Here is a 27,040-nt window from a genome sequence, read left to right as displayed (position 1 = left end):
TATCACACACTAGGTGTTGTTTTAAGAAGTTGATAAAAAATTAATTTTTTGACTTTTTAATAACTTTTTTATGTAAAAAAAATTAAAAAATTAAAAAATCAAAAAACTTATTTTTTTAACAAGTTGCCAAAACGACTCAGTGTCATATTGATATGACTAGTCTGAAGTTGAAGGAACATGCACACACCATGAAATTAATTCAGACCTTGAACTCATTTTTCTACTGGAAATCTGGTTCATACAAGACATACATAAAAATAATGATTTTTCTTAAGTGTGTAACTTACACCTTACACTTACGCCTTTCTGTTTATTGTTTTATTTTATATTTATACCTTCTACTTACACCTTTTATGTTGGTTGTATATGGTGTGCAACCCTACCATAATAGCACCCAATCTACATTATTATTATTATTATTATTATTATTATTATTATTATTATCATCTCAAAGTATTAGTTTCTTTTTAAAAATTAAGCACTAAAATAACATGAATTTTTATTTGTCTTTTTTTTATTTATAATTCATTAGTAATATTTTTGAAGTGAAATAACTATACTATCAAAGGATAATTTTAAAAAGTTAGTATTTTTAAAATGTAATACGGAAAGAATATTAGTATTATAGTACATAGTTTTAAGATTGTGTTGAAACTTTGAATTTGTGGATGATTTGTTACAAAAAGTAAAAAATAAAATATTTATTTATTTATTTCTATTCAGTTTTCTTTACTCATTTCTGTTCTTTCTACAAATCCCTGTATAAATTTAAAATTTAACCTCAGTGTGTGTTTTTGGAGTTTACTTTGTTGTTGGCTTATTTTGATTTTTAGTGAATTTTAAAATAAAAAAAAAATTCAAAAAAGTTTAGATTTCTAGATTTTATTCGACAAGATGAACCAAAAAAATATATTTTTTAAAACAATAAAAAAAAGGCAAAAATAGTAAACTTTTTTTTTTTGTGTGTGTTTATTTTGGCTTTTATTTTTATTTATTTTTTTACTTTTTAGATTCTTCTATACCAAACAGATCAAAAAAGTAAAATTTGTAATATAATTTAAAAAAATCACTAAAATTAAAAAAATTGAAAAATATATGACTTATTTGGAAACATTCAATCTCCAAAAAAAAAGAAGAGTAGGGACCGAGAATAAAACCCAACTATAAGTGAAGATGCCCAACCAGTAAGCGATGACAAAAGGCAAATATTGAAATCTAATCTTACATTTTTTATATTTGTGGTGAAAATTCAAGTTTTGCATGAAATGAGAAAGATTGGAACAAGCAATGGATAAGCAAGTTGACAATTTAAAGGAAGTTGAAACTTCACATATTGTTCAAGTGGGGCTCTCACACTTATCATATAATCCATTCCATGTTAGGATTAGGGATTTGGTCCAACCCACACACTTCACATCAACCACCAAAACTTATAGGTTTGGTTTGGCCTATCCCAAACCACACTAATTGCTTAATTTTATTACATAATTATTTATGTGTAATTAATTACAAGAAAGTGAGTAGTCTCTTTCAAGATTGTCCATCTATGGAGACAGCGGAGGAGACATGAGCCATGCATTTCCCAGTTGTAGAAGAATCCAGAATTAAAAAGTTGCTTTCACAATAAAGGCCTTCGATGAGATTGGTGTTTTTGATTCTTTTCATATAGTCACCACTTTCTCACTGTGAACAATTTAGTCAGAATTAGTGATAATACTAAAAAAAATATTGATCATTTTCATATAAATTTATCCTTTTGGTAAGTAGAAATAAATTTTAAAGATTTAAAATTATTTTTTAAAGTTTATTCTTATCAAACTAGCTTCTATTTTTTGAAAAAAAAAAATTGGAAAACTTTTATGAATACCAAACCAAATATAATCTTCAATTCTTTTTCATTTCATATATTAGCTAAAAAAAAAAAAAAAATCACTTCCCAAATTTACATGCGTAGTGTGGGGACATAATTTTTAAATGACAACACGTGACCGAGGTGGCACCAAAGTGTCAGCCGAGGTGCCATGTGTCTTGGTCATGATGCTGAGATAATCTCGTCTAGGTCGAGGTTATCTGCGAAGATACCGGAATCTAGGATAAGCGGATAAGAGACAAGAGTTTTAGAATTGGCGAAGACTTCAATTTGGATAAAAATAAGACTCTTAGAGAGTTTATCCTAATCTAACTGGGAGTCCAGGATTAGCATTGAGACAGAATCCATTGGAGTTAGGCTTCTATTAGAATTAGGTCAGTGTTGACTATAAAAGAGAGGCACTCTCATGGGTCTAAGGTACGCTTTTTGCATCATGAATAGTGAGTTAAGTATTTTTTCTATCTTTGAGAGATAACTGACTTGATCGTCGAAGTGCCCCCGGGTGGACGAACCACCGCTGGAGTCTTTTTCTTTCTGTTACAGGTCATTCGGGCACAGTCTATTCTGCCAGTGTTCTCCAGCTGAGTACCTGTTTGGCAATGTGGTCAGAAAACAGCACACACAATTTGGCGCCGTCTGTGGGAAAGAAAGGAGAATAGATAGCCAATAACGGACAGAAAGAGAAGGTTGGGGACGACACTCCTACTGGGAGTGGGAAACATATTGATCCTAACGCAGAGGAAGATAATTGCAACGAGAAAACTCGGGATCAGAATCCCGAAAAGAAAGACGTCGGCCAGGAGGGCGACGTACCAAAGAAATCATACCAAAGCGAGTATTATAACGAGGACGACCTCCAAGTATGGAAAGATAGATGCCTACGGAGGGACAACGAGATGAAGGGAATGGCGAACAAATTGGCGGACCTACAAACGGTCATCAATTTCATGATACAGAACAATGTCATGCAACCACCATTCCCGTTACAAGATACGCCGATTTCAGCGGCCAAAAAAGATGCCCGAAAAGGTGGGCAGAAAACAGTTCCTGCAACCCCTCAACATGATAAGACTAAGGAATATTCTCACCGGCCTTCACGGGAGGTCGGGCATGGGAAATCAACGAGAAGAGAATCCCAGAAAACACGTCGAACCAAAAAAGCCTGCACCAAAGAACATTTGGATGTTCAAGGGAAGGAACTCTGTTTCGACACAACCAATGGAGGGAAGTCCAAGGGAACTCATAATGATACTGAGAGTAGCGCACTAAAAAGGCTGAAATCTGTTGATAGCCGAGCTCTTGGACGGACCAAGGAGGATCTGAGGGATTACCTGCAGAGGAAGCAACAAGATGCCGAGGTAACCTCTCCGGTCAAGCTGAGAACGTCGTTCTTGGTGGAGTTGGACAAATTTGAGGCCTCAAAAAGGTTTCATATGTCAAGGTTCCAGATATACGACGATAAGTCGAACCCTAACTTTCACGTCGGCTTGTACCTGAACTCAATGGCATTATACACCGGGAATGAACCGTTGCTCTACAAGGTGTTCCCCTCATCCTATAGAGAGATCGCATCACAAGTTGTCGAAAGGAACTGTGAAAAGTTGGGAAGGCCTGGCTGAGATGTTTGTGGCCAGGTTCAGGACAAACAAACTACAACCATTGAGGATGGACGCCCTGATGGCTTTGAGAATTGGCGAGGATGAAAGCCTTAGGGCCTATGCCAAAAGGTATTATGAGATATTCAACCGAACACCAAGATGCAACCAAGAGGTGGCGGTCACGTCGTTTAAGAATGGCCTGAAAGATGATTGCGTACTTCGAAAATCACTGGCAAAGACATTGCCAAAAAGCATAGACGAACTTATGACCAGGATAGAAAAGTATGCCAGGGCCGAGGAGGACACGCAAGGGACAAAGGCGCCGAAACAAGAGAAGAAAAGCGGCTCACCGAAGCGAGGTCGAGGTGATGGTGGATACAATAAGCAAGAGACAGGATTAAGGGCTGCAGAGGCAGTCACAACCGTATTCTGAATCCTGGTTTATAAAGTCTTGGAGAAAATCTGAAATCAACCCTATTACAGAGCACCAGCAAGGGTACCAGGGGAATTTATGGAAAGAAGTTTTGGCAAGAACTGTGCTTACCACAATGAAGCTGAACATCTGACTCAAGGGTGCAGAGCCCTGAAGGCACATCTAGAAGACTTGGTAAGGAGGACACGCCGAGAAGGACACGCCGGGGACAAAGGCGCCGAAACAAGAGAAGAAAAGTGGCTCGTCGAAGCGAGGCCGAGGTGATGGTGGATACAATAAGCAAGAGATAGGATTAAGGGCTGCACAGGCAGTCACAACCGTATTCTAAATCCTGGTTTATAAAGTCTTGGAGAAAATCCGAAATCAACCTTATTACAGAGCACCAGCAAGGGTACCAGACGAATTTATAGAAAAAAGCCTTGGCAAGCACTGTGCTTACCACAATGAAGATAGACATCTGACTCAGGAGATGCAGAGCCCTGAAGGCACATCTAGAGGACCTGGTAAGACATGGCCATTTAAGGGACCTAGTAGACAAGGCCAGGACAAGGGAAGAGCAGGCAAGATTGCCCCAAGCACTGGCAGCACCGCCACCCCCAGCACCGCAACTACAGGCAGGCGAACCTCGAGTGATTAATGTGATTCATTTGAAGGTCAATAAGAACAAAATACGTGGGGAGACTCAGAAAGTAAAGCATTTACAACATGTGTACCAGGTCCGTCAGAAAAGACCTAGGGTAGACGAATGCCAGGGACCAGTGGTGTCTTTTACTGAAGACGACCTAGAGATGGTGCAGCATCCACACAACGATGCCTTGGTAATATCCCTCAAGATTGGAGAGTGCTAAGTGAAGCGCATCTTAGTTAACCAGGACAGCTCTTGTGACATCAAGTATGTCAGGTGTTACAAGGAGCTTGGCCTTTACCAAGATGATCTGGAGTAGTTCAATGGCCCAATGGTTGGGTTCAACAGCATGCCAACGTGGCCCTTGGGAGTGGTAAGTTTGGAGGTGCAAGCTGGCACCAAGAAGATAAAAACAGAGTTCACCATAATCAACACCCCCTCCCCTTACAATGCTATCCTGGGAAGGCCATGGATGCATGCAATGGGGGTTGTTCCCTCAATATTATATCAGTTATTACGGTTCCCAACAGAGCATGGAATAGAGAAGGTCAGAGGGGATCAGGTGCAGGCAAAGAATTGCTCTATGGCAGCAATGAAATCTACCTGCAACATATGAGAAGCAGAAACAGCAGAGATTGAGGATGAGGACGTGGGAGTCTTGGAGGACGTCGGCAAAAATCCAGCCGAGAAGAGTGAAGAAGCCCTGAAGAAAATCCTTGTCTAGCAAGGGGATGAAGAACGCTTCTTCCTTCTCGGCTCGAGCTTGGCCGAGGAAGAGGAAAAAGAGCTAGAGACGTTCCTGAGAGCAAACATTGAGGTGTTTTCCTGGACACCATACGAGATGCCTGGCATAGACCCCGAGGTCACTCGCCATAGACTAAATGTGGACTGGTCAGCCAAACCTGTAATCCAGCGAGCAAGGTGGCCGATGTTGATGTATGTTGAGGCAATAGAAGAGGAAGTGGGCAAACTTCTGGAGGCCAGAGCCATTCGAGAGATAAACTACCTAACATGGCTATCAAACACGGTCGTCGTGAAGAAAAAGAATAGGAAGTGGAGGGTCTGTGTGGACTTCACCAACCTGAACAAGGCTTGTCCCAAAGACAGTTTTCAATTACCCAAAATTGACCAATTGGTAGATGTCACTTCAGGGCATGGAAGGATGAGCTTCCTAGATGCGTACAAGGGGTACCATCAGATAGCCATGTACCTCCCAGATGAGGAGAAAACTGCATTTATCACCCTAAAAAGGCTGTATTGCTACAAAGTGATGCCTTTCGGGTTGAAAAATGGAGGAGCAACTTACTAGAGATTGGTAACCAAGATGTTCAGACATCTAATTGGAAAAACAGTAGAGGTACACATAGATAACATGGTCATGAAAACCAAGGAGCCTAAGGATCATCTAGAAGACTTAAAGGTAGTTTTTGACATCCTCAGAACATATCAGCTCCAACTCAATGCATCGAAGTGTGCATTTGGAGTTAGGTCTGGTGAGTTCTTAAGATATTTGGTTACTAGAAGGGACATTGAGGCTAGCCTAGATCAGATTAAGGCCATCTTAGAATTGAAGAGCCCAACATCGGCAAAACAAGTGCAGATGTTGACTGAAAGGACTGCAGCCTTGAATAGATTTATAAGCAGAAGTTTTGACAAGTGTAACCTTTGTTCAGCTTAGTGAAGAAAGTCACAGACTTCTTATGGACAGAAAAGTGCGAAGTCGCCTTGGCCGACTTAAAGAAGTATTTGACCACAGCTCCAGTTCTCTCAAATCCAGTACCTGGAGAGGAGCAGTTCTTATACTTGGCAGTTTCAAAGCATGCAGTGAGTGTAGTAGTAGTCAGAGAAGAAAATAGAGAGCAAAGGGCAGTTTATTACGTAAGTAAAACCCTAGCAGATGCTGAGACCAGATACTTTTCCTTGGAAAAGCTAACACTGGCTTTAGTAATGGCTTGCAAGAAGCTGAATCATTACTTCCAAGCCTACAAACTTGTGGTGTTAACTGAACATCCTCTGAGGTCCCTGTTGCAGCAGGGGGATCTGATAGGCAGAATAGCCAGATAGGCAGTAGCCTTGGGCCAATATGACCTGAAATTCAGACCCAGAACAGCAATCAAAGGTCAAGTCTTGGTCGACTTCGTGACCGAGTTCACACCAGACGCCATCATACATCGGGCTCCGTTGAGCCGACGTATACAACGTCCAAGTGAACCAGGAGAAACCTAGCTGGGGATAGTAGAGCAAAGGGAAGAAGAGAAACTCAGGCCCTGCAACATTTACATCGGCGACTCCTTCCGGTTGTTTGTTGATGGGAGTTCAAACCGACAAGGAGTAGGGATAAGAGTAGTACTAGTATCGCCAGGTAGGCAGATACTAAAACAATCCATTTGTTTGGGGTTTAAGGCCTCAAACAATGAGGCAGAGTATGAAGCACTGATCGCAGGATTAAAGCTGACAGTAGCAATGGAAGCTGACAAGGTAATAGTCTTCTGTGACTCCCAGCTTATAGTCAACTAGGAAATAGGCGAATATGCAGCCCGAGATGAAAGGATGTCGGCCTATGTAAAGAAGGTGGGCAGACTGGTAGCTTTATTTCAAAATTGCCGACTACAGCAGGTTAGCCAAGATGACAACAGCCATGTTGATGCTCTGGCCAACCTGGCTAGTGCAATGAAGCCTGGAAAGGCAAGGACGATAATGGTTGACTACTTGTCAGGTCCAAGCATAGAACCACTAAATGCAGAGCGTGAAGCAATGTGTGTGGAAATGGGACCAAGTTGGATGGATGCAATAATAGTATTCCTTAGAGATGGGATACTGTCAGATGATCATAAAGAGGCGCATAAGATCAGACTGAAGTTGGCAAGGTTCAGTTTGACAGTAGAAGAACATCTTTACAGAAGATCTTTTATTAGACCCCTTCTGAGGTGTATGCATCATGCACAGGTTGAAGACTTTCTGTGTGAGATACATGAAGAAGTATGTGGAAGCCATGCTAGGGGCAGGTCACTTGCTCATAAGACCATTACTCAGGGGTACTAGTGGCCCTACATGCAGAAAGATGCTGAAGCTTATGTCAAGAAGTGTGAGAAGTGCGAGAAGTGCCAGAGGTTTGCACATTTGATACATCAACCAGCAGCGGACTTGAACCCAGTGTCTAGCCTTTAGCCATTTTGTCCAATGGGCATGGATCTTGTTGGACAATTGCCTCAAGCAACTAGACAAAGGAAGTACTTGCTAGTGGCAACAGATTATTTCACCAAGTGGGTAGAAACTGAATCCCTTGCAAAAATTCAGGACGTTGATGTGAAGAACTTCATATGGAAGAACATCATCACCAGGTTTGGGATCCTAAGGGCAATAATAGCAGACAATGGTACACAGTTTGACAGTAAGCTAATCAAGAGCTTCTGTGCAAAGTACAAAATCAAGAACTATTACTCTACACCAATCTTTCCTCAGAGTAATGGTCAAGCAGAACCCTCCAATAAGGTTATCTTGGATGGGATCAAGAAAAGGCTGGAAGTAGCAAAGGGAAAGTGGGTGGAAAAGTTGCCCAATGTACTCTGGACATATCGGACTACGCCAAGAAGATCAACTGGGGAGTCCCCATTTGCCATGACTTATGGCACAAAAGCAGTCAATCTACTAGAGGTTGGCATCCCAGGGATCAAAACCCAGGGAGTGTAAAATGGAACCAATGAGGCATTCTTGGCCCGAGATCTGGATCTGCTAGAAGAAAGAAAGGAGAAAGCATCAATTCAGTTGGGGACATACCAGTAGCGGCTTGCCAGGGCTTATAATAAGAAGGTCAATCCACGAGAGTTCCAAATTGGTGACCTCATCTTAAGAAAGGTCGTCGGCAACAAGAAGGATCCTAGAGAGGGCAAGCTTGGCCCAAATTGGGAAGGACCCTACAGAATTATCTCGATCCTGGGTAATGGGGCATATCGGCTTGAAGACAGTGAAGGCAAAGAGTTGCCAAGACCTTGGAATACTTGCAATTTGAAGTTTTTCTATCATTAGATTTTCTTGTTTTTTAAGTTTTTTGTTATTAGCCGAAGTAATAATAAAGTTTTAGCTTGATTTTTAAACTTGTGTAATCTAACTAACCAGTCACTTGACGATGTTTCTGATTGAAACATGGCGAATAACTTAGACTTATTATATGGCAGAGTTTCTACTTGCATATAATAGAGTTGAACTAAGTTGGCGATGTTTCTGATTGAAACATGAAAAAAAATTTAGACTTATTATATGACGGAGTTTATACTTGCATATAATAGAGTTGAACTAAGTTGGTGATGTTTCTGATTGAAACATGACGAATAACTTAGACTTATTATATGACAGAGTTTCTACTTGCATATAATAGAGTTGAACTAAGTTGGCGATGTTTTTGATTGAAACATGACGAATAACTTAGACTTATTATATGACAGAGTTTCTACTTGCATATAATAGAGTTGAACTAAGTTGGCGATGTTTTTGATTGAAACATGACGAATAACTTAGACTTATTATATGACAGAGTTTCTACTTGCATATAATAGAGTTGAACTAAGTTGACGATGTTTCTGATTGAAACATGACGAATAACTTAGACTTATTATATGGCAGAGTTTCTACTTGCATATAATAGAGTTGAACTAAGTTGGCGATGTTTCTGAGCGAAACATGACGAATAACTTAGACTTATTATATGGCAAAGTTGAATTATACTTACATATAATAGAGTCGAACTAAGTTGGTGATGTTTCTGATTAAAACATGACCAATAACTTAGACTTATTATATGGCAGAGTTAAATTATACTTGCATATAATAGAGTTAAACTAAGTTGAATCAACTTGAACTTGCTATATCGGCAAAGTCAAACATCAGATTAACAAAGAGACCAAGGTTGGTAACCTCGGCCACTCTGTTTGAATCTGACCTCAGCGATAAGGTCAAAGCCACATGCTTAATGAGAACCAAAGTGGAACTTAGGTTCACATTAGGGGGCAGAGAGCTGGAGAATGATGCTTGGGAGTTGGAATTTACAAGCTAAGGTTTGTTTAACACTTGTTGAAATTTTAAGAAAGAATTTACAAGTTGAAGTTAAGCCGAGGTTATGGTAAAGGAAGATTGGTTTAACACTTGTTGAAGTTTTTAAGAAAAGTTTACAAGTTAAGCCAAGGCTGTATTGAAAGAAGTACTTATGTACTTGTCAAGATTACTATTTTGCCGAGATTACCATTTTGCCAAGACAGAAGCCTTGGTAAGTAAGAGTGAAGTGGCAAGTTGTAAACAACATTTGTGAAAATATTATAAAAAATATTTTCAAGTGTCAGTTCAAAGCTGAGATAAACTGCTAGTGGGTATAACCGAAGTATTCCACACCGAGAAGATTACATAGTTAAGGTGTACGTTGAAGAAATGCAAATTATTCAAAGTATAGAATCATACAAGAGTAAAAAGAAGACAAACATGCAATCACATCGAAAGAAGAAATTTGAGAGTGCATTCAGATAAGAAAATAAGGCACTTCAGCCTGACATTGAAGGATAATTGTTCAGATTACAAAAGTGGCACGCTAGCCCAATTAAAGCTTACATTGTTTCAAAAGTAAGAAAAAGTACAAGGTACGAGAAATAGAGAAAAGCATCAAAATAGACTACTCGACATCGGCGACAGATTGCGTCTCGGCCCCAGAAGACAGTTGAGAAGACTTCTCGGCAACCTTCTCAGCCTCGAGCTCGGCATCGATCTCTTAGAGAGTCTGGTTGATACTCCTCTCGGCGATAGACGCGTCAGATGTTGTCTTATCGGGGTGGCATCTTTCGAGACCTCGTCCTCCTCGTCCTAAGTCAAGTCTAAGACTTACTCATTCAGAGTTGGGGACTTGGTCCCAGCAGCTTCTTTCGTCTTCTCGACCTCAGTTTCCTCCTCGGACTCAGTCTCATCCTCGGATTGGCTTGGACTATGGGGGAATGGTAGGATAAGGTTGCTGGCATTTTTTAAGGGAAAGTCCTCAGGGACAGCCAATTTCTTCAGAGCAGCCATCCAACCAAGGGTGAAACCCTTGTTGCATGCCTGCTTCACTTGTTTCTTGTAATCTTCCTTGACGTCGGCTGCCCCCTCGGCGTACACCTTCTCATCAGCCGCTTTGATCTCGGCTTCTTTTATGGCCAGGGCAGCCTGGAGCTCGGTCTGGGCTTCGACAGTTTTCACTTGGGCCTCATTCTTTTCGACCTTAAGGACCTTAGCAATGGCCTCTACAGCATCTGCCTTTTCATCGGCCTTGTCCTGAGCTTTCTTGGCTGCCTTGGCTTGATCTATCAAGGCCTTCATTTTTCCCTCGGCCGCTAAGGGACTTGGACAAATTGGCAGCCTCCTTTGTCTTTTGGACTAACTCCTTCTTGATGGCGAAGGACTGTATCAGGAATGAGTGGTCGTGCTAGATCGCCTAGAAGAAATAAAAAAAAAATACATGTTAGTAAAACTCTCTAAGTATGGAAAAACAGAGAGTGGAGAGTACCAAGTGATGGGGCTTACCTGTATAGAGTGCTGCAATATTAAATCAAAATTTTCATACTTGCTCATCTCGGCATTGCGATCGAAATCTTTAGGAAGGAATGAGGCGATAGAGAGGGCAACGACGACTTCAATGTCGTCGGCGCTGTCGCCAGTTCTGACCGACTTGTCCTCAATTATAATTGGAGGAGCCCAGGGGGAATCAGACTTTAGAAAACCCGAGATTGTTGCTAACTCGGACCTCGGTTTCTTTGACCTAGTTGATTTAGAAGGTGCGGCCTCGGCGGGCCTCTTCTCGATAGCAGAGGAGCTCTTCTCACCCTCGGCCAATTTTAAGATTGACAAGGTGTCCTTAGTGTCAATCTGAGTCACCGTTGCCTTTGGTTGGGCTCTCTTTATCCTTTTTGGCTTTGGTTTTGGCTGAGACTGGGATAGTGATGGTTATGCAGTGACAGTGTTAGGGATGTCGGCTAGAAGGCCATTGGCTACAGCCTTCTTACAACCCATCTCAGCAGCGGCTACAGTTCGACATCGGCGTTTGTATTGGAAAGTGGGATTAGTTGTGGAGCCGAGGTTGATGGTTGTTCCAAAGGACCAGATGTTGATCCTTGGTCAAGCCTTGATGATTCGGCTTGGGGAGTTGTAGCTGATGGAGGAGACTTGCTTTTCTTTTTTCTTGGGACGTCGGGAAAAACAGTTTTGTACTTCGGGATAAAGTTGAGCAACAAAGGAGCCTTGCGCTGATTAACAGGCAAGTCCAGCAACTTTTTGAAATCTTTACTGGGAAAAAAGTTTTTGCAGAAGCCCTTTGGGGGCTGGGGGAGAACTGCAAAACAAAACCAAACAGACGTTAGAACATACAAAAATATCCAAGTAAAAAAGACTTGAAAGCAAGTAAAAATAACACTTGGCTTTTATCATCTCCCTCTCTGAATAGTGTACGGCTTAAAGGGTAGAGGTGGAGATCGTCATTTGGAAGGAACTCCCAGTTGCCCGAGATGATGAAATAATCATCCCCGGCGCCCTTGTTGGAATCAGGGAGGTCGGCAATGAGTTTGTATTTTGTTGACCTTGGCTTAAGGTAGTAAATATAGTCTTTTTCTGACTTAAGGCTGCACATAGTGTAGCAGTGCTGGATGTCAGCAAGGGTAACCCTAGCATTCTCCATTTTGGATAAGGCAATTATACCATTGATAACTTGGTAGGAGTTAATGGCAAGCTGTATTGGGTTTAGTTTGCAGTAGTGTAGGACTTCTCGAAAGAGAATATCGAGAGGAAGCCTAAGTCCGCATTCTACGAAGGCTACGACTGGAAAGGGCACGGAGTCGTCCTTAGGCATAATGGAGTCCTCCTCTCCAGCCAACCTGAAGTGGACATCGACAGGGATGATGAACTCCTGCCTAAAATATTCTAGCTTAATTGGGGTGTCTACCTTCCACCTCTACATACCCATAACGTCAGCTTTAGGGGAAAAGTATTGGGTTGCAAGGGGAAGTGGTTTGTTAGGGTTTTAAGGACCTCGGCAAAACCAAAACGAATGCTGGAGCAACGGTTTTTCAGAACCTAAACGGAATTTGTTTCAATTTTTCCTACAGTTTGGAGTTCTAAGGCAAATCCAAATCCTAGAGTTACTAAAATAGGAGGATTAAAGGCAAGAATCTGGTAAAAACAGCAAGAAAACAGAAACAAAAACATGATTCAAAATCAAGAATAGTGATGACCTATCAAGAATGCTGTAACAGAGTGTGTACAAGAGCGCGAGGCCAAAAACAGTGGCAAAATGAACAAGTGTGTGAATACGGGTATATATCCATAAACAAATTGCAAGCAAGGGAAAATTTACAACATAAATGAAGATTCAAGAACATGAATGAAGTCACAGAAGCAGTATACAAATGTAACAGTTTGAGGAGAAACAAGAAACTAAAACGAAGGAAAGCAGTGGTTGACCACATGAGTGAAGCCAGTGTTGAGTATGCCGGAGTCAGATGATGGCAAGAATCAAAAAAGATCAGCAAAAGCGTCGCCGGAAGAGAAGAATGGAAGTGGTTGCAGAGCTTGAGAGCTTGAAACAATGGCGAATTTGGGAGAGTAGAGAGAGAGAGTTTGCACGAAAATGATGGTGAAAAAGTGAAAAGACGGAGAGAGAGATATGGTTTTGATCAAACACATGAAATGACGACAAAAACGCAATTACTATGTCTAGGACGACGTGCTTGTCAGACGGCACACGCAAGTGCGATGCGACTTAATGGCGCGTGTCAGGTATGACTCAGTAGGGGAAAGACGCGTAGTAGAAACGGTTGAAACACTATGCGTAATAGCTCATACGTGTGAAGAAACTCTTGGAGTTCTTGATTTAATGGAGAAGGACCTCGGCTAGGGAGACGGTTTCGGCTGAGAAACTTGAACGAACTTGGTTATTGGTTCTAAAGCATTGATGAAAACGGACTATAAGTCTTGGTCATATTGAACCGACGAATGATGACCTCGGTAATGAAGGGTAAAGCGAGCTTAGCCGATGTGCTAAATGGAAGAAATGATATAGGTTCCATCACCTCAGGATGCCGAGGTAATAGAACCTAGGAGGCAGTTGTGGGGACATAATTTTTGAATGACAATAAGTGGTCGAGGTGGCACCGAAGTGTCAGCCGAGGTACCACGTGTCCTGGTCATGATGGTGAGGTAATCTTGTCTAGGCCGGCGTTATCTGCGAAGATACCAGAATCCGAGATAAGCGGATAAGGGACAAGAGTCCTAGAATTGGCGAAGGCTTCAGTTTGGATAAAGATATGACTCTTAGAGAGTTTATCCCAATCTAACTGGGAGTCCAAGATTAGCATTGAGACAGAATCCATTGGAGCTAGGCTTCTATTGAAATTAGGTCAGTGTTGGCTATAAAAGAGAGGCACCCTCATGGGTCTAAGGTACGCTTTTTGCATCTTGAATAGTGAGTTAAGCACTTTTGCTATCTTTGAGAGATAACTGACTTGATCGTCGGAGTGCCCCTGGGTGGAGGAACCACCACCGAAGTCTTTTTCTTTCTGTTACAGGTCGTTCGAGCGCAGTCTATTCTGCCAGCGTTCTCTAGTTGAGTACCTGTTTGGCAGTGTGGTCAGAAAACAACACACACACCTAGTAGGGTTTGTTGGGAAATTTTCAAAATGAGTTTTCAAAATTTATTATTTAGTTTTTGGGTGTTTTCAAAACCTACTTTGTTTTTCTTTGGAAAACTTGAAATAAGCTTGGGAACTTTGTCCCACATTGAAAAGAGAGCAAAATATGGAGCACTTAATAAAGTGTTACATAGAATATTTATTTGAATATGAAATTGTGGGATGGATACTAGTGTGCATGCACTCACACCGCAAAGATGGTGCTTCGCATCACATGCACGCTGCGTAGGCAGTGGCGCATTGACGCAAGGCGCCATGAGGGCGCTTTCTTATTTGCATCGGACAGGTTAGAGTGATGATGTGGATCCAACATGGCATGGGTGAGTTGGAATACACTTAGCTCAACGTGGCAGTGACCTATTTGCATCGAACAGGTTAGAGCGATGATGTGGATCCAACGTGGCATAGGTGAGTTGGAATACACTTAGCTCTATGTGGCAGTGATGTGGTGTCTGTTGGCGATGAGTCAACCAATCGACCGAATGGTTGCGTGTCCGATCTGGAGCGGTTTGATCATTGTTGTTAATTGGGAGATACGCACAATTATACAGATGAGATGACACCCGATCGTGATGAGGTATGATCAGTCAAGGCATCTATTCAGTGTGAGAGTAATATGCATTAATCAAGGCCTATAAATAGGGTGTAAAATCAGCCATTTTAGCCCATCCAAAAATCCATAAAGCATTCTTGCAATTCTCTCTTTCTCTCTCTCTCTTTTGATTTAGAGTTTTCAATTAAAAGTTTCTTAAGCAAGTTTTTGCTTTTCTTATTGGTAATCAAATTCTGCAGACTTGATTATCAGTGTCTTGGTTTTCTTGATTATATCAAGAGTATTTTGATTTACTGTCGTCAGTGCAGACACTGGTAGACTTGATCTTTAAATCAGGTTTCATTATATCTTAGAGGCAAATTTACTGTAACCCCTTGCAAACTTTTTGGTGGGTGCAAATATTGTCTTTAGGAAAGCGACTAAGTAACGTGACTTGTGTTCTACATAAACAAGATCATTGCCAAATTTTGAAGATCCGAAAATCGCCAACTGAAAAATTCAAGACGAATTGTTCCAACAGGGTTTTGAAATTTAATTTATTTTGTTTTGACATTGTTCGTAAATTATTCAATGTCAATTGTTCTTAAGGGTTGGTTTGAGAAGTGGGTTGGCTTTTTGGCTTTCTTGATTATTTTAGCCTAGGCTAAAAAGCTTAGTTTGAGAAATGCTTTTGACTTTTTTAATTTTTTTTAGTTATAGATTGGATGTGATGTTTTATTTGTTATAACTAAAATAACATATTTTATCTTTTGTGGTTAAAATAGCCAAAAAAAAACCCACAAAATCACTTCCCAAACGGTGCCTGCTTTGAAAAACAATACTTTGAAAAACAATGAAAGATTTTTTTTATTCAATGTCAATGGTTCTTAAAGTGCTTTGAAAAACAATGAAAGATTTTTTTTATTCAATGTCAATGGTTCTTAAAGTGCTTTGAAAAACAATGAAAGATTTTTACTCCACATATTGTTTGTGTTATATCACAATAATGATAAATATGAGCGGCAAAGTCGCAAGGCCATTTGTATTTTAGTAGAGTCCTTGGGTCTTATCAGACATTGTCGTATCAGCATGGCGACAGAAAATCAATTCAAGATGACAACTAATGCCAGGACAATGAAAAAGCAAAAACATTTTTTGAGAAGCTTTATTCATAAGGCTCTGCATCAACATTGTATGGCAACTTCAAAAATTTCAATTTATAAGTTTTTTTCTCTTTTGGGTTCAGTATAAGAAGATCATTATATGTTGTGTTTAGATTTTAGATTTGAGGAGAAATTTGTGAAAGAAATGAAAAAAAACAAAGGAAGTGTGGGGGTGGTAAAGGAAGGGCTTGGTGGTGGTTGGAGGTGGAGAAGGCGTTGATGGTGGTGTTTGGAGTTGGAAGAGGTGGTGGTGGTCAATGGTAGAGGTGGTGGTGGTCAATGGTAGAGGTGGGTGGGGTGGAGGTGAGGTGGAAGGGGTGTGACTTTGGATTTGAAAGGTTAAAAAATGAGAATAATTTTGTTATATGGTGGATCTATTAAAAATATTAAAAATTTAAAGTCAAGGTATTTAGTATGTGTGTGCCTAGAGAATATGTGTGTACAAAAGCTAACTCTCACGATTGAGATATGAATCCAATTCAATTCCAGACTTGTGGAATGCAATCCAAAAATATTGTTAGATACCCTACCTTTGGAAAGAAAAAATTAATACCATTATATCCTGAAATTAATTACCAAAAAAGACTCTTTCCTTGACACTCACTCTCAGCAACACCCTTCTAACCTTTAGGCCACCATCACACCACCACCTCCTACAGCCACCCCAGCCCCTTCCTCACTATCATCTACCCCTCCTCTCACCCAATCACCGTCACCATCCACCCCACTCTATTCCTTCCAATTTGTTTGAAACCCTAGATGAGGAGGTGTGGGCTGGGGTGGGGGTGGGGAGGGATTTGTTAATGGGAAAAGGTACATCACCTGAAGGGGAGGGCAGTAGTGGGGGAGTTGCAGAGAGGTGAGGGAGGGGGTAGATGGTGGCAGAGGAGAGGAGGAAAGGACTTGAGGAAGTGGTCGGAAATGGTGTCAATGACTCTCGGAGGCAGATTAGGGATTGAGTCAAGATTGATATGCAGAGAGTTTAATAGCACACCTGGCCAGAATGGAATTTTGAAGTGATTTTGACCTTCAAGAGAAGAAATGGAGCTTCATTAGTGATGTTTGCTAGAGAAGTCAGAAACAAAAATCAATAATATGCAAGAGAGAAAGGCTTGCTTATTTTTTTTGAGTAAATATGATCAGTGTCATTGTAAAAATCCCTGCCCTAATTAAACAGAGATCCATTTATAAGTTTTATGCCAAACCTAAAAGCTAGATTATTCCCAAAAAATAATAATAATAATAATACATGTAAGCGTCAACCACCACTGATGGCAGCACCGCCGCCACTAACACCATCACCACCATCACCCTCTAACAACCAACACAATCATAACTACAAGTACTAACATTGACCCAAGTATTTAGGCATAACCAAAAAACTTCTATCATTGGAACACTTTCCAACCAACATTTCTGTTCTTTAGCTTACACCGTAAAAAGTGACCCCCCCGGGGGGGGTGGACCATATAACTGATGGATCTGCCTTGCAGAGACTTCGAGGTTTTAATATGTAAACTAGGTTCTCATTGATCAGTTAAAAAAAAAAAGATAGTTAAAAGAAGAAAAAGAAAAGCTATTACTCCTCAGCTGGATTGTCTCTCACTTCCGGGCGACTCTTTGGCCAGCCCCAAGTAACAAGGCTTTTCCTATCACGCCAGTATGAAGTCCACAAACCAGAGCCACAGTACCACCTATAACTACCCATTTCCAATCAACGCCACCATGATCACTGCCAGGTCTCTGAATATCCATGGCTTGTCCTTTCTCTTCTTCTTGTTCTTCTTCTTCGCTAGACACTATTTCCAAAGAATTGGTGTTCTCTTCAGATGAAATCTTCATGGCAATGCTTGCCATCAGTGAACTTCTGGACAGAGGTGCCTCGGATTTCCTTGCCTGCTGATATGCTCTAAAGCCAGAGTGCAACTTCTTTACAGTTCCCCACATCCCGTGACGGACTCCCAATTTCGCGACATCCTTAGGGATTCCCATGTCTTCATAGTGTACAAGATTCACCTCGCACGCAGACAACTGTTCATCTCCTTTACGGGAATGCACTACAAGTATGCAAATATACCGATCAAAATATTACATTAATTGAATTATAGATAGAAACTACCATTGAAAGTATTTGTAAGCATCACATGATTATTTGACAATGCTTACCAGGCTTGATAACCCAGCTTGAAAAATAAAGATCCACACGCCTAGGCTTTTCGTGCCTCTGTAAAGCTGGATATGGCACCCCCTGCAATATTACAGCTTCAAGTTAAAAGCTATTGTCCATACACCAACACAGCCGATATACACAAACATTTGAAAGAAATTTGATTTTCCAAAGAAAAGCAAGAAGTTGGAAGACATTTTCACATCTTATTGCCAAAAAAAGAAAAAAAAAAAAAAAACAAAGAATCTAACAACAAACACATGAAAGAAAATAAAACAGGCAAAGAATATTCATCAAGTATCTACCCTGGTAATTATCATTTTAATTGTCAGAATAAAAATATTGCTGTCAAGTTCTACAGTTCTCATTCTTTCCATTGTGTTTGATGAGAAACGAAGAGCTACACATTATGATGAATACATAGATGTATATAAGGCAACTCATTCAGTGGGGGAAACAACTGCATAGAGTAGAGCAAGATGCTAAAAAACCTAAAGAACAGTTTGAGAAATTATTACCTTTGTCACACAATAATATGTATTTCCAGCTTCCCATATTCTTCGACCAATGATATATTCGCGATCACTGCAGAAAAAGGGGAACTGCACAAACGAGCAAATCAAGGTATCAAACCATACATTGTCAGAACAAGAGCCATTGAAGATAAAACTCATCCATATAGATGCAAAATGCACGTATTCAGAAATACCTTTTTTATCCATTGCACAATCATTGTCCCTGTATGAGAACATTCCTTCAATATTTTGAAATATGCAAGCATGGTGTCCCATTTAGTGCGAAACTCATCATCCCAGAAAAAATCTCTAACCATCTCCGGAGTTGCATCCTCAAAAACGGTTCTGCTATGGTACACTGTGGGCCCCGTCTGATGAACAAGATTCACTGTCAGGTTTTGATGCATACAAATTTTAACCAACAATGAAAATGGGAAGGAAGACTTGAATTCTAACAAGATCTTGCAATTAGGAAAGGTTTCAGAAAATTAAGTTAAAAATATTCTTAAGTCACCAGAAAATACTACATATACATAAAAATTAAGAAAGTCATCTGGTATCATTTAACCAGATGCCCCTATGCATGCTTCTGTTATATTCTACAATTTCAATTTGACAAAAAGTGAAGGTCTGAATATCTAATAACAAGGAGCCACACACCAATATAAGGAGTAAAGCTACATGGGTATGTATCCCACAAACCATCTAAGCTAAAAATGGTAAAACTTTGGAATCAAGTTGTTACAGTGAGAAAGAAAGAAGCATAAACATTTCCTGCTCAACTACGGATTTTCCCTCATCTTATTACATTCCTGTAACAAACGGAAAGCTTTTAAAGAATCTATTATTGTTTAATCAGTCAAGCTGTGTAATCCATCCAGTTTTCCATAGAAAAACAAAACGGATGCATGTGTGAACTGTGATTATTATCCTATATCCATATCCAAGTCAATTCATATTTATGAGAATTTTGCTTCTTTAGAATTTAATGACCCCTATTACTAATGAAAAACACTAATTAAACTACAATGCAAATGCCAAGACTTGGGCCCACTTTTCCAGCACTTGAAAGACAATACATGCATCAAACAAAGGTCAAAATCCATGTAAGTAATTCCCACAGATTTCTCCAGCACACAGAAAATACACATCTTACAAAGTCAAGGCCAAATTGTACCTCAAGATCATGGCGCCAAGCTTGGTATGTCAAGTTTGAGGTGGAGCGTCCCATCATACTCTGCCACTCCATTTTCCCACCCTTGTTTTCAATAAGTTGCAATAGGTGTTCTAGATCCTTCTCTACCACAACATTCGCTACCTGTGAGGTTCCTCTGCTGGGCCTGCTAAAAAAAGTAAGTCAAAATATGGTGACATGTCCAATAAGTTAAGGTTCAAAAGTTTATAAACATAACTGGTGGTAATCCAAAAAATAATAATAATAAAAATATATATATATATATATATATATAATTTGCTTAAGACACAGAAATCCCTTGTTTCCTAATCTAAGGCCAAGTTTGGCATGACCTAAATAATACAAAAAGTCAAAAAGTCACTATCCTATTTAAGTCACATCATCTTATTTAAATCACATCACCTCTCTAACACATCACATCAAACCCAACCCAAACCCAACCCATATAAGCCAATAAGTCAAAAAGTACACTTTTTTAGAACATCCCAAACCAACCCTAAGTTAGAAAGGTCCCAAAATGATAGGCTTAGGTAAATGTCTTCTACCGTGCATGCAGCAACTTCTTACAAATATAGACAACCTCAATCTCCCTAAGCCACAAAGTCAATGTGTTATATATCCCTAACTAGACTTCGTAACCATTGAGTTAGGTGCCCCAACCATCTGTTTCTGTCAATACTAATTAGGTGAGAAAACATGACTTGGAGATACTTTTGAAACTTTGCAACCACAACATAACAAAGTGACCCTCCACTTTGTGGTTCAACATAGTTTAAATTTTCAAACACAACCAAGATGTGATAATTGGCAATTTCCTTCTAGTAGATTAGTCCTCAATTTTTTATTTTTTATTTTTTATTTTTAAATAATACCAAGTGTCATTCCACATGTTTGGATTTTCAAAGATACCATATCGTTATATATGGAGTAACCTCATTGTCAGTGGCATACCGCCACTGGATTACTAAAATAACCGTACACATAAACCGAACACGTGAAGGGCTGCCAACAACTCAAAAAGACACACAAAACCCCGACTACAAAAAACAAAATTTTCCCAAACTATATTAACCAATAGAAAGTAAAATTAGCAAGCTCTATGACTCATCTAGCGCCGGCATTGCAACATGTTAAGTGGACCACTATATCAGCTAACACCGTAACCAATGATGAATGTCGGCAACACAATCATAAATCAATACGTCAACTACATTGTTCTATACATAAAACAAAAAATCCAAGGGCATACTACGATGCCAGTAACGCCACGACAAAATCATTACGTCAACTATGGATACCACAAACCGACACACATTATCCAAAAATTTCAACTATTTCAACGACATAACAGCGTATAACGGTCACACACCATAGACCACACTGTTCCCTGCATACTTTACAAATAAATTCATGCCAAGTTTAGAACCATAAAAGCCCTAATCACATAATTATCATAGATTTAGTTGCATTATTAACAAATAAGGTTTCAGAGCACAGTCCCTAATCAATTCAAGACATCAAATTGCATACAATCACCAAGAAGCCTTAAATCAAAAACCCTAAATTAATTCTCATAACAGATACACAAACACATATGCATATATAAATAAAGTCATTAATATACAATTCGATAAATGAAAAACCAAATTTCAAAACCGTTCTCACCTGACGTCACCGCCACTTCCGACCACCTGCGCCGCCGCCGCCGCCGCAGCCGGAGAACCGTCCTTTCCCTTCCAAATGAACCTGGACCAAAGTCTCCGACCAACCGAAAATGCCGTGAAGGCGAGCCAGAACCTCCGAGCCCCGAACCCCGGCGGCGCGGTCCAGGCGAACCGGAGCTTGGAGCGGAGACCGAGATAGAGCAGACCGGTCCACCTAGGGCGCCAGGACCAGCCGATGACAAGGCCGATCATGACAGCGAGCCAAATCGGAACTGAGGAGAGCAAAACGTCGAGAAATGTCTCGGCGAGGCCTGGGCAGTGTAGAAAGTAGATCAAATCGAAGAAGCTCTGCTCCATTATCGATCGGTGTCTACACAGATATGTGTATGCACATGAGAGAATCGATAAATATACATATATGTATATGTATATACAAAGTGGATGAGATAAGGAGATAAGGAGATAAGGTGCTAAGCCATGGAAGCTTGCATAGATTGCAGAGAGAGACAACCTGAAAAAAGGGAACGACAGACAAACAGAGAGAGAAACGTCAGGGTTTAGGCGGTTGTTGAGTCTTGTATGTTGTGTGACGTGGCGCTGTAATAACTGTCTGATCAAGTTTGCTTGTTTTTTAGGAAGATGTTTTGATACTTTTATTTGAAGCAGGTTGGTGGATTAGTGGGTGTTGAGGGGTGTTTTGGTCTTTTCGTAGCCAGGTTTGTACCTGTAGCTTCTAAATCCCGCCACTAATAAATTCCTTTGCACCCGCAAATTTTCTTATTGTATTTTAAAAAGTAGGGTAAGGCCTAATTTGAGAAGATTGAAAAAAGATAAAAAGTTAAAAAGTCACTATCTTATTTAAGTCATATCATCTTATTTAAGTCACATCATCTCTCTAATACATCACTTCAAACCCAATTCAAACCCAACCCATATTTCATAAAAAGTCAAAAAGTGCACTTATTTAGTCTTCCCAAACTAGGCCTAAAAGTCGCTTCTCATTTTTTAACTCCCTTCTTTCTTAAAAAAAAAAATTAAAAGAAATTAAAAAGTAATTTTTAACTATTTTTTTAAAATACTCTTATATTGTACATGACAAATTCTTGCAGTTCTGTTGGCTTTTTGGCTTTTCGAAGGGTATTTTTGTAAATGTGAGCGTGCCAGCAAGGATCAATCAGTCCTTACAGAAATTGTGATTGCCAACCAATTATCAGACGATTGTGTTTTAGTTCTTTTCAGCCTCAATGAAGAGGACTTTTACTGGTGGCTTGACTTAGGAGAAATTAAGAGAAATAACAGTAATACGAAGAACAATTGAAGTATTTCATAAAAATGAACACTTACAATGGTCCAAACTCAGCCTCGGAGAGGTTTACAACAGCAATCTACTTGAATCTACTTGAAGCTACTCCTATGAATCGAAGTACAGTGCGGGTATTTAAAGTGCAGGTATTTAAAGAACAGGTATTTAAAGACTGGAAATGTAAAGACTGGAAAAGAAAATATATGAAGTAAATGACTGATTTGTATGATCTGAATCCGTCTTTTTTTTCTGGGGGCTGCCCTGCTATTTATACTCGTCAGTGATGACCTTCGAACTGCACTTCGAACCGTCGAACTGCTCCTCCATCATCGCTGATCATGCTTCCTTACAAGTAGCTCCATTACGCCATTACTGGCAGTTGAGCTTCCCTCTTGTACTTGAATTTGAATATGAGTAACCGTTGAAGATATGTCATCTTGCATCCCGTTATTGATCTAGTGTTACTCAGATCATGTGAGGACCAATATTTATTGCCACGTGTACGATCAGGATTAAAGGCTTGAATGACCTTCCTTTATTACCCTTACTCTGCCACGTGTCGAACTGTAACTGGCTTTTACAAAATATGTAGCCAACATTACCCCCCGCACTAATATACCCAACACTTGGTGATATTAGTGGATTACAGTTTTCCCACGCCTCTAGAACGTGTATGAAGTCCAAATTCTGGAAACACAACCGTCATCCATTTGGTGATCATTTGCATTAACTCGTCGAACATCCCAATACCTTAGTATTCGAACAGGCTATGGCTGCATCAACTTCCCTTACTACTGATCAAGCATATGAAGAGCCTTTGAGTGATGTTATTCCCCCTCGAAAGAACCTCCACGCATTCATTAGCCACCTTTACCCGCCCTTCTCTATTCAGGTAATGGAGGCTTTTGCAGATTATAAACCTTTGGACTACGAACACATTGCCTTTAATCCTTTGGTTTATAAACTTACAGATACAAAGAGTTCTTTCCCTAAACTCCCTTTGTATTCTGACCGAACTACTCTCAAGCCTTTGCTTCGACAAGTTGCAAATATGGACTTAGGAAACTTTTCTTCACAGACCTCTGCATGGGATGAAACTGTAACCTCTTCACCCTCTGAGGCTTCTGGCTGGACAAGCTGGTCAACTCCTGAGACTTATGATTTAAGGGAACGAATCAATCACCATTTTGTTGAGTTCACTGACCCCTTGGAGTTTCCCTCCTACGCTCGAAGCTCAGTAGTCTACCCTTACGTGCCTATTGACCTTCGACGTAGCTTGGAAGAGACTCTGCTTGTGGCTTGGTATACTTCTTCCATGTCTACAAAGATAATGCACCCTGCCCGGCGTCCAGAAGAAGCACAAGGGTACACCCCTTCATTCTTAGCCAAGAAGGCGAAGATTTGTTCTTCTGATTGGCTTGATTACATTAATGCCTTTGTTCCTTCTACTCCCGTGCCATCTCCCATGATAGAGGCATCCACACCCTCTTCTGCATCTTCTGAGATAGAAACATCTACTCCCTCCCCTTTGTCTTCTGAAGCAGAGCCATCTACTCTCTTCCCATCTTCCGAAGCAGGATCATCTTCTCCTTCCCCTTCTCCCATTCTTTCCTGGACAGAGAAACTAAGACTTGCCCTTCCAATGGACAAAGTTTTTCCACCTTACCAACCTCCGTCACCCCCTTCTCCAGCCGAGCGAAAGCAAGCTCAACTTTTGCTTGCGGCTTTCTCCCACCTGCCCTTCAATGTTCTTGAGGATGACATTCCTCTTAAGAACTTTCAATGGGCTTGTGATGTCCTGACCAGGGGTCATGTCCTCAACCCTATTGCCCAAGCAGAACTTCATTTGTTTTTGGACCAACTCCCAGTGCTCCTCTACTGGCATCAGAATTCTAAGATCACCATCCAAAATCTGGATCAACTTTTATCTCTCCGAATTCATGCCCAGTATGAAGCAGAAAATTTTATCGAAGAGTTCGATGACTTCAAGAATAAAGATTCTGCGTACTGGGACGATTTGGTTATAGATGAATCGGAACAAAAATCGAGGGAAGAGGCTTTCGAAACAAAGGCTGAAGAACTCTATTACGAAGTGAGAGCTCATCAGCTTATGCAGCCAACTTTAGAAGAGATAGAAGAAATAATAAAGAAAGAACAGAAATTTATTGACCATTGCTGGACAAAATTTCATGACCTCGTTATTTATTCTATTCCTTATTTTTATGAACTTGAATTTGTACCCAGATAGGGTTACTTAATGTAATCGTCTTGGCTTTAATATAAACAAAGTCTTTCTGTATTTAACACTGTTTGACTTTGTTTCCTTTTATCTTTAACAGCTAACTCGTAACTTCGAATTTGAACAATCTCACCCTTCGAATCAATTGTTTAATGAAGTACTAAAAGAACCAATCATGTCTTTTTCCAATTCATGGAGTAAAATTGACAATTCTGGCAGATATTATTTTAGTACTTCGATTTCAATGACTTTAGTCTTCAACACTAACTGTAACCAATATATGGTCATGGTTGATAAAGCCAATCAATTTTAAACTGATCTCTTTTGGCTTCGAAGGGCAACCTATGGCAATTCCTTCTTGCTCATATAGAAACCAATGATTGGTCTTGGATGTTTCGAACAGTGCCCCTCTTCCTTAAAGAGTCCTAGGGTTTGCTTCGAATGTTGTCATTTTGACTGATAACCTTCAAACAGGTTTTTGGATTTTTGAAGTAGACCAATACTTTGAGTATTCAAGCATTTTTAAGCATGTAGTATGCTCCGAACAGCGTTTCTCATACTCAGAGAATACTAGGGTTTGCTCCGAAGGTCGTTACTTTGATTTATAACCCCTAAACAGACCCATAATCAAGCAATTTAGCACCTTTAAGCATATACTAGGCTTCGAAGCCGACTTATGTATTTTGAAGCCGTTGTTATTTGATTTTTTGACGCCAAGATCTTGTTTTCGAAACCAAATATTTCATTTCGAAGCTAGCCCCAATCCCCGGAATACGCTCTTCCCTCCAAAACTATCAATATTGGAAGAAATTCCTCGCATTCGTACTTTTAGTACTTAACGACTTACGGGGTATAATTTCGGACACAAAGGTTTTAAAACCCTCTCGTTTCGTGTTCCGAAATCTCTTGCCTTTTACAAACCCTTCTCTCTACTGGTTCTTCTGATCTTCTTTGCTCTTCTTTTGCTTACTACCAATGGATCCCTCCTCTCTAAAAGTACTTGCTGGCGACCCAGCCAATATGGAAGTGCGCCTCTCTGTACACCCTCATGACTTGTTGGTGGGGTTGGGATTGCCTTCGAAGGATAAGTCAACAACAGCCCAGAACACTTCTCCCCCTCCTGAAGTTGTCACCACCACTCCTGCCACTTTACCCCTTCCAGCCAGGGTTACTAGAGCTGCTTCGAAAAAGGGTGAGTATCTTCAAGTTCTTTTCCTCCCCTTTTATTTCTGAATCTTTTGTTGGTTTCCTTATACTCATGCTTTTGGTGTAGGGTCTCCACAAGAAGAATCTCCCAAGAGAGCCGAGACTTTAGCTATTCTCAAGAAGAAACAACAACAAAAAACAAAAAGGAGACTAGTCCTTCCTCCTGAAGTACCTGAATCTCTTGAAGAAGAAAGAGAGGTTGAGCCAGCGAAGGAAGTGCCCTTACAAAGAACAAAGAGACAAAAGGTAGCTGTTTCTTCATCTGATGCCATTGAAAATCCTGTTAGCGAGGCAACCACCATAATAGCGGAGAAAGAACTTATCTCTGGAGAGTCTGAACCCCGATCTGAAGAAGGGGAGGTTGGAAACGAATTGGTTGTATCTCTGCCAAGGGAGAAGAGAAAGAAAATGACTGTTCCTGTCACTGACCATGTTGAGGACTCTACTCATAAAGCAGCTGCCAAGGCAGTTGAACAAGAACATTCCAAGGCAATCGTTGTATTTGAGAGGGCCAAGAAAAGATGGCAAGAGCAAATGCTAAGAGAGGAAGCTGCTACTGCCGATGCAACACAAGGGGAAATGGTAAGAAGGCAGCAGGCTGCTGGACATTACTCTCTCCGCAGTTCTCCCATCAGTACTAGCGCCTCTGGAACAAGTAATTTCTTTCATACCTCTGCTGTTTTTTACTTTGTCAGCTCGTGGTATTGAAGTTTAACATTGTTCTGCATTTCTTCCTTTTGCAGCGACAACTACTGCACTCACCTTTCCAATGAGACCTTCCTCAATTTCGGTTGAGGTTGACCAAATGCAGAATGTCAGGGTTGTTCGAATCGTACTT

General features: G+C 40.3%; 1 protein-coding gene and 1 long non-coding RNA gene across 3 annotated transcripts; both read right to left on the bottom strand.

Annotated features, from left to right (window-relative positions):
- Nucleotides 1-1,288: 1,288 nt before the first annotated feature.
- LOC145793094 (uncharacterized) lies at nucleotides 1,289-16,940 on the bottom strand. Its single transcript, XR_014333609.1, has 2 exons — nucleotides 16,908-16,940; nucleotides 1,289-1,683 (listed from the first exon to the last, which is right to left on the bottom strand). It is a non-coding gene; the product is annotated as an uncharacterized LOC145793094 (long non-coding RNA).
- Nucleotides 16,941-17,276: 336 nt separating this feature from the next.
- Nucleotides 17,277-22,094, bottom strand: LOC114282194 (uncharacterized). Of its 2 annotated transcripts, none has more exons than XM_028224846.2 (6): nucleotides 21,456-22,094; nucleotides 19,773-19,935; nucleotides 18,790-18,966; nucleotides 18,599-18,682; nucleotides 18,080-18,161; nucleotides 17,277-17,970 (listed from the first exon to the last, which is right to left on the bottom strand). In XM_028224846.2, exons 1-6 carry the CDS (start codon nucleotides 21,809-21,811, stop codon nucleotides 17,516-17,518), a joined length of 1,317 nt encoding a protein of 438 aa, XP_028080647.1. In that variant the 5' UTR covers nucleotides 21,812-22,094; the 3' UTR covers nucleotides 17,277-17,515. The 2 variants fall into 2 exon arrangements, with proteins under 2 accessions (XP_028080647.1, XP_028080646.1); XM_028224845.2 differs by having other exon boundaries at nucleotides 19,773-19,938; nucleotides 21,456-22,075.
- Between the last annotated feature and the right edge of the window lie 4,946 nt (nucleotides 22,095-27,040).

The sequence above is a fragment of the Camellia sinensis genome, chromosome 6 (genome assembly GCF_055761805.1).
Source record: "Camellia sinensis isolate YWXY chromosome 6, ASM5576180v1, whole genome shotgun sequence".
NCBI lineage: Eukaryota > Viridiplantae > Streptophyta > Magnoliopsida > Ericales > Theaceae > Camellia > Camellia sinensis.
This window is presented reverse-complemented; position numbering and strand designations above follow the sequence as displayed.

Coding starts and splice junctions, on each gene's coding strand:
- LOC114282194 (XM_028224845.2), bottom strand. CDS start 21,811: ATGGAGCAGAGCTTCTTCGATTTGATCTACTTTCTACACTGCCCAGGC. Junction 18,967..19,772: donor CTTGGCGCCATGATCTTGAG/GTACAATTTGGC, acceptor CTTGTTCATCAG/ACGGGGCCCACAGTGTACCA. Junction 18,683..18,789: donor TTGTGCAATGGATAAAAAAG/GTATTTCTGAAT, acceptor TCGTTTGTGCAG/TTCCCCTTTTTCTGCAGTGA.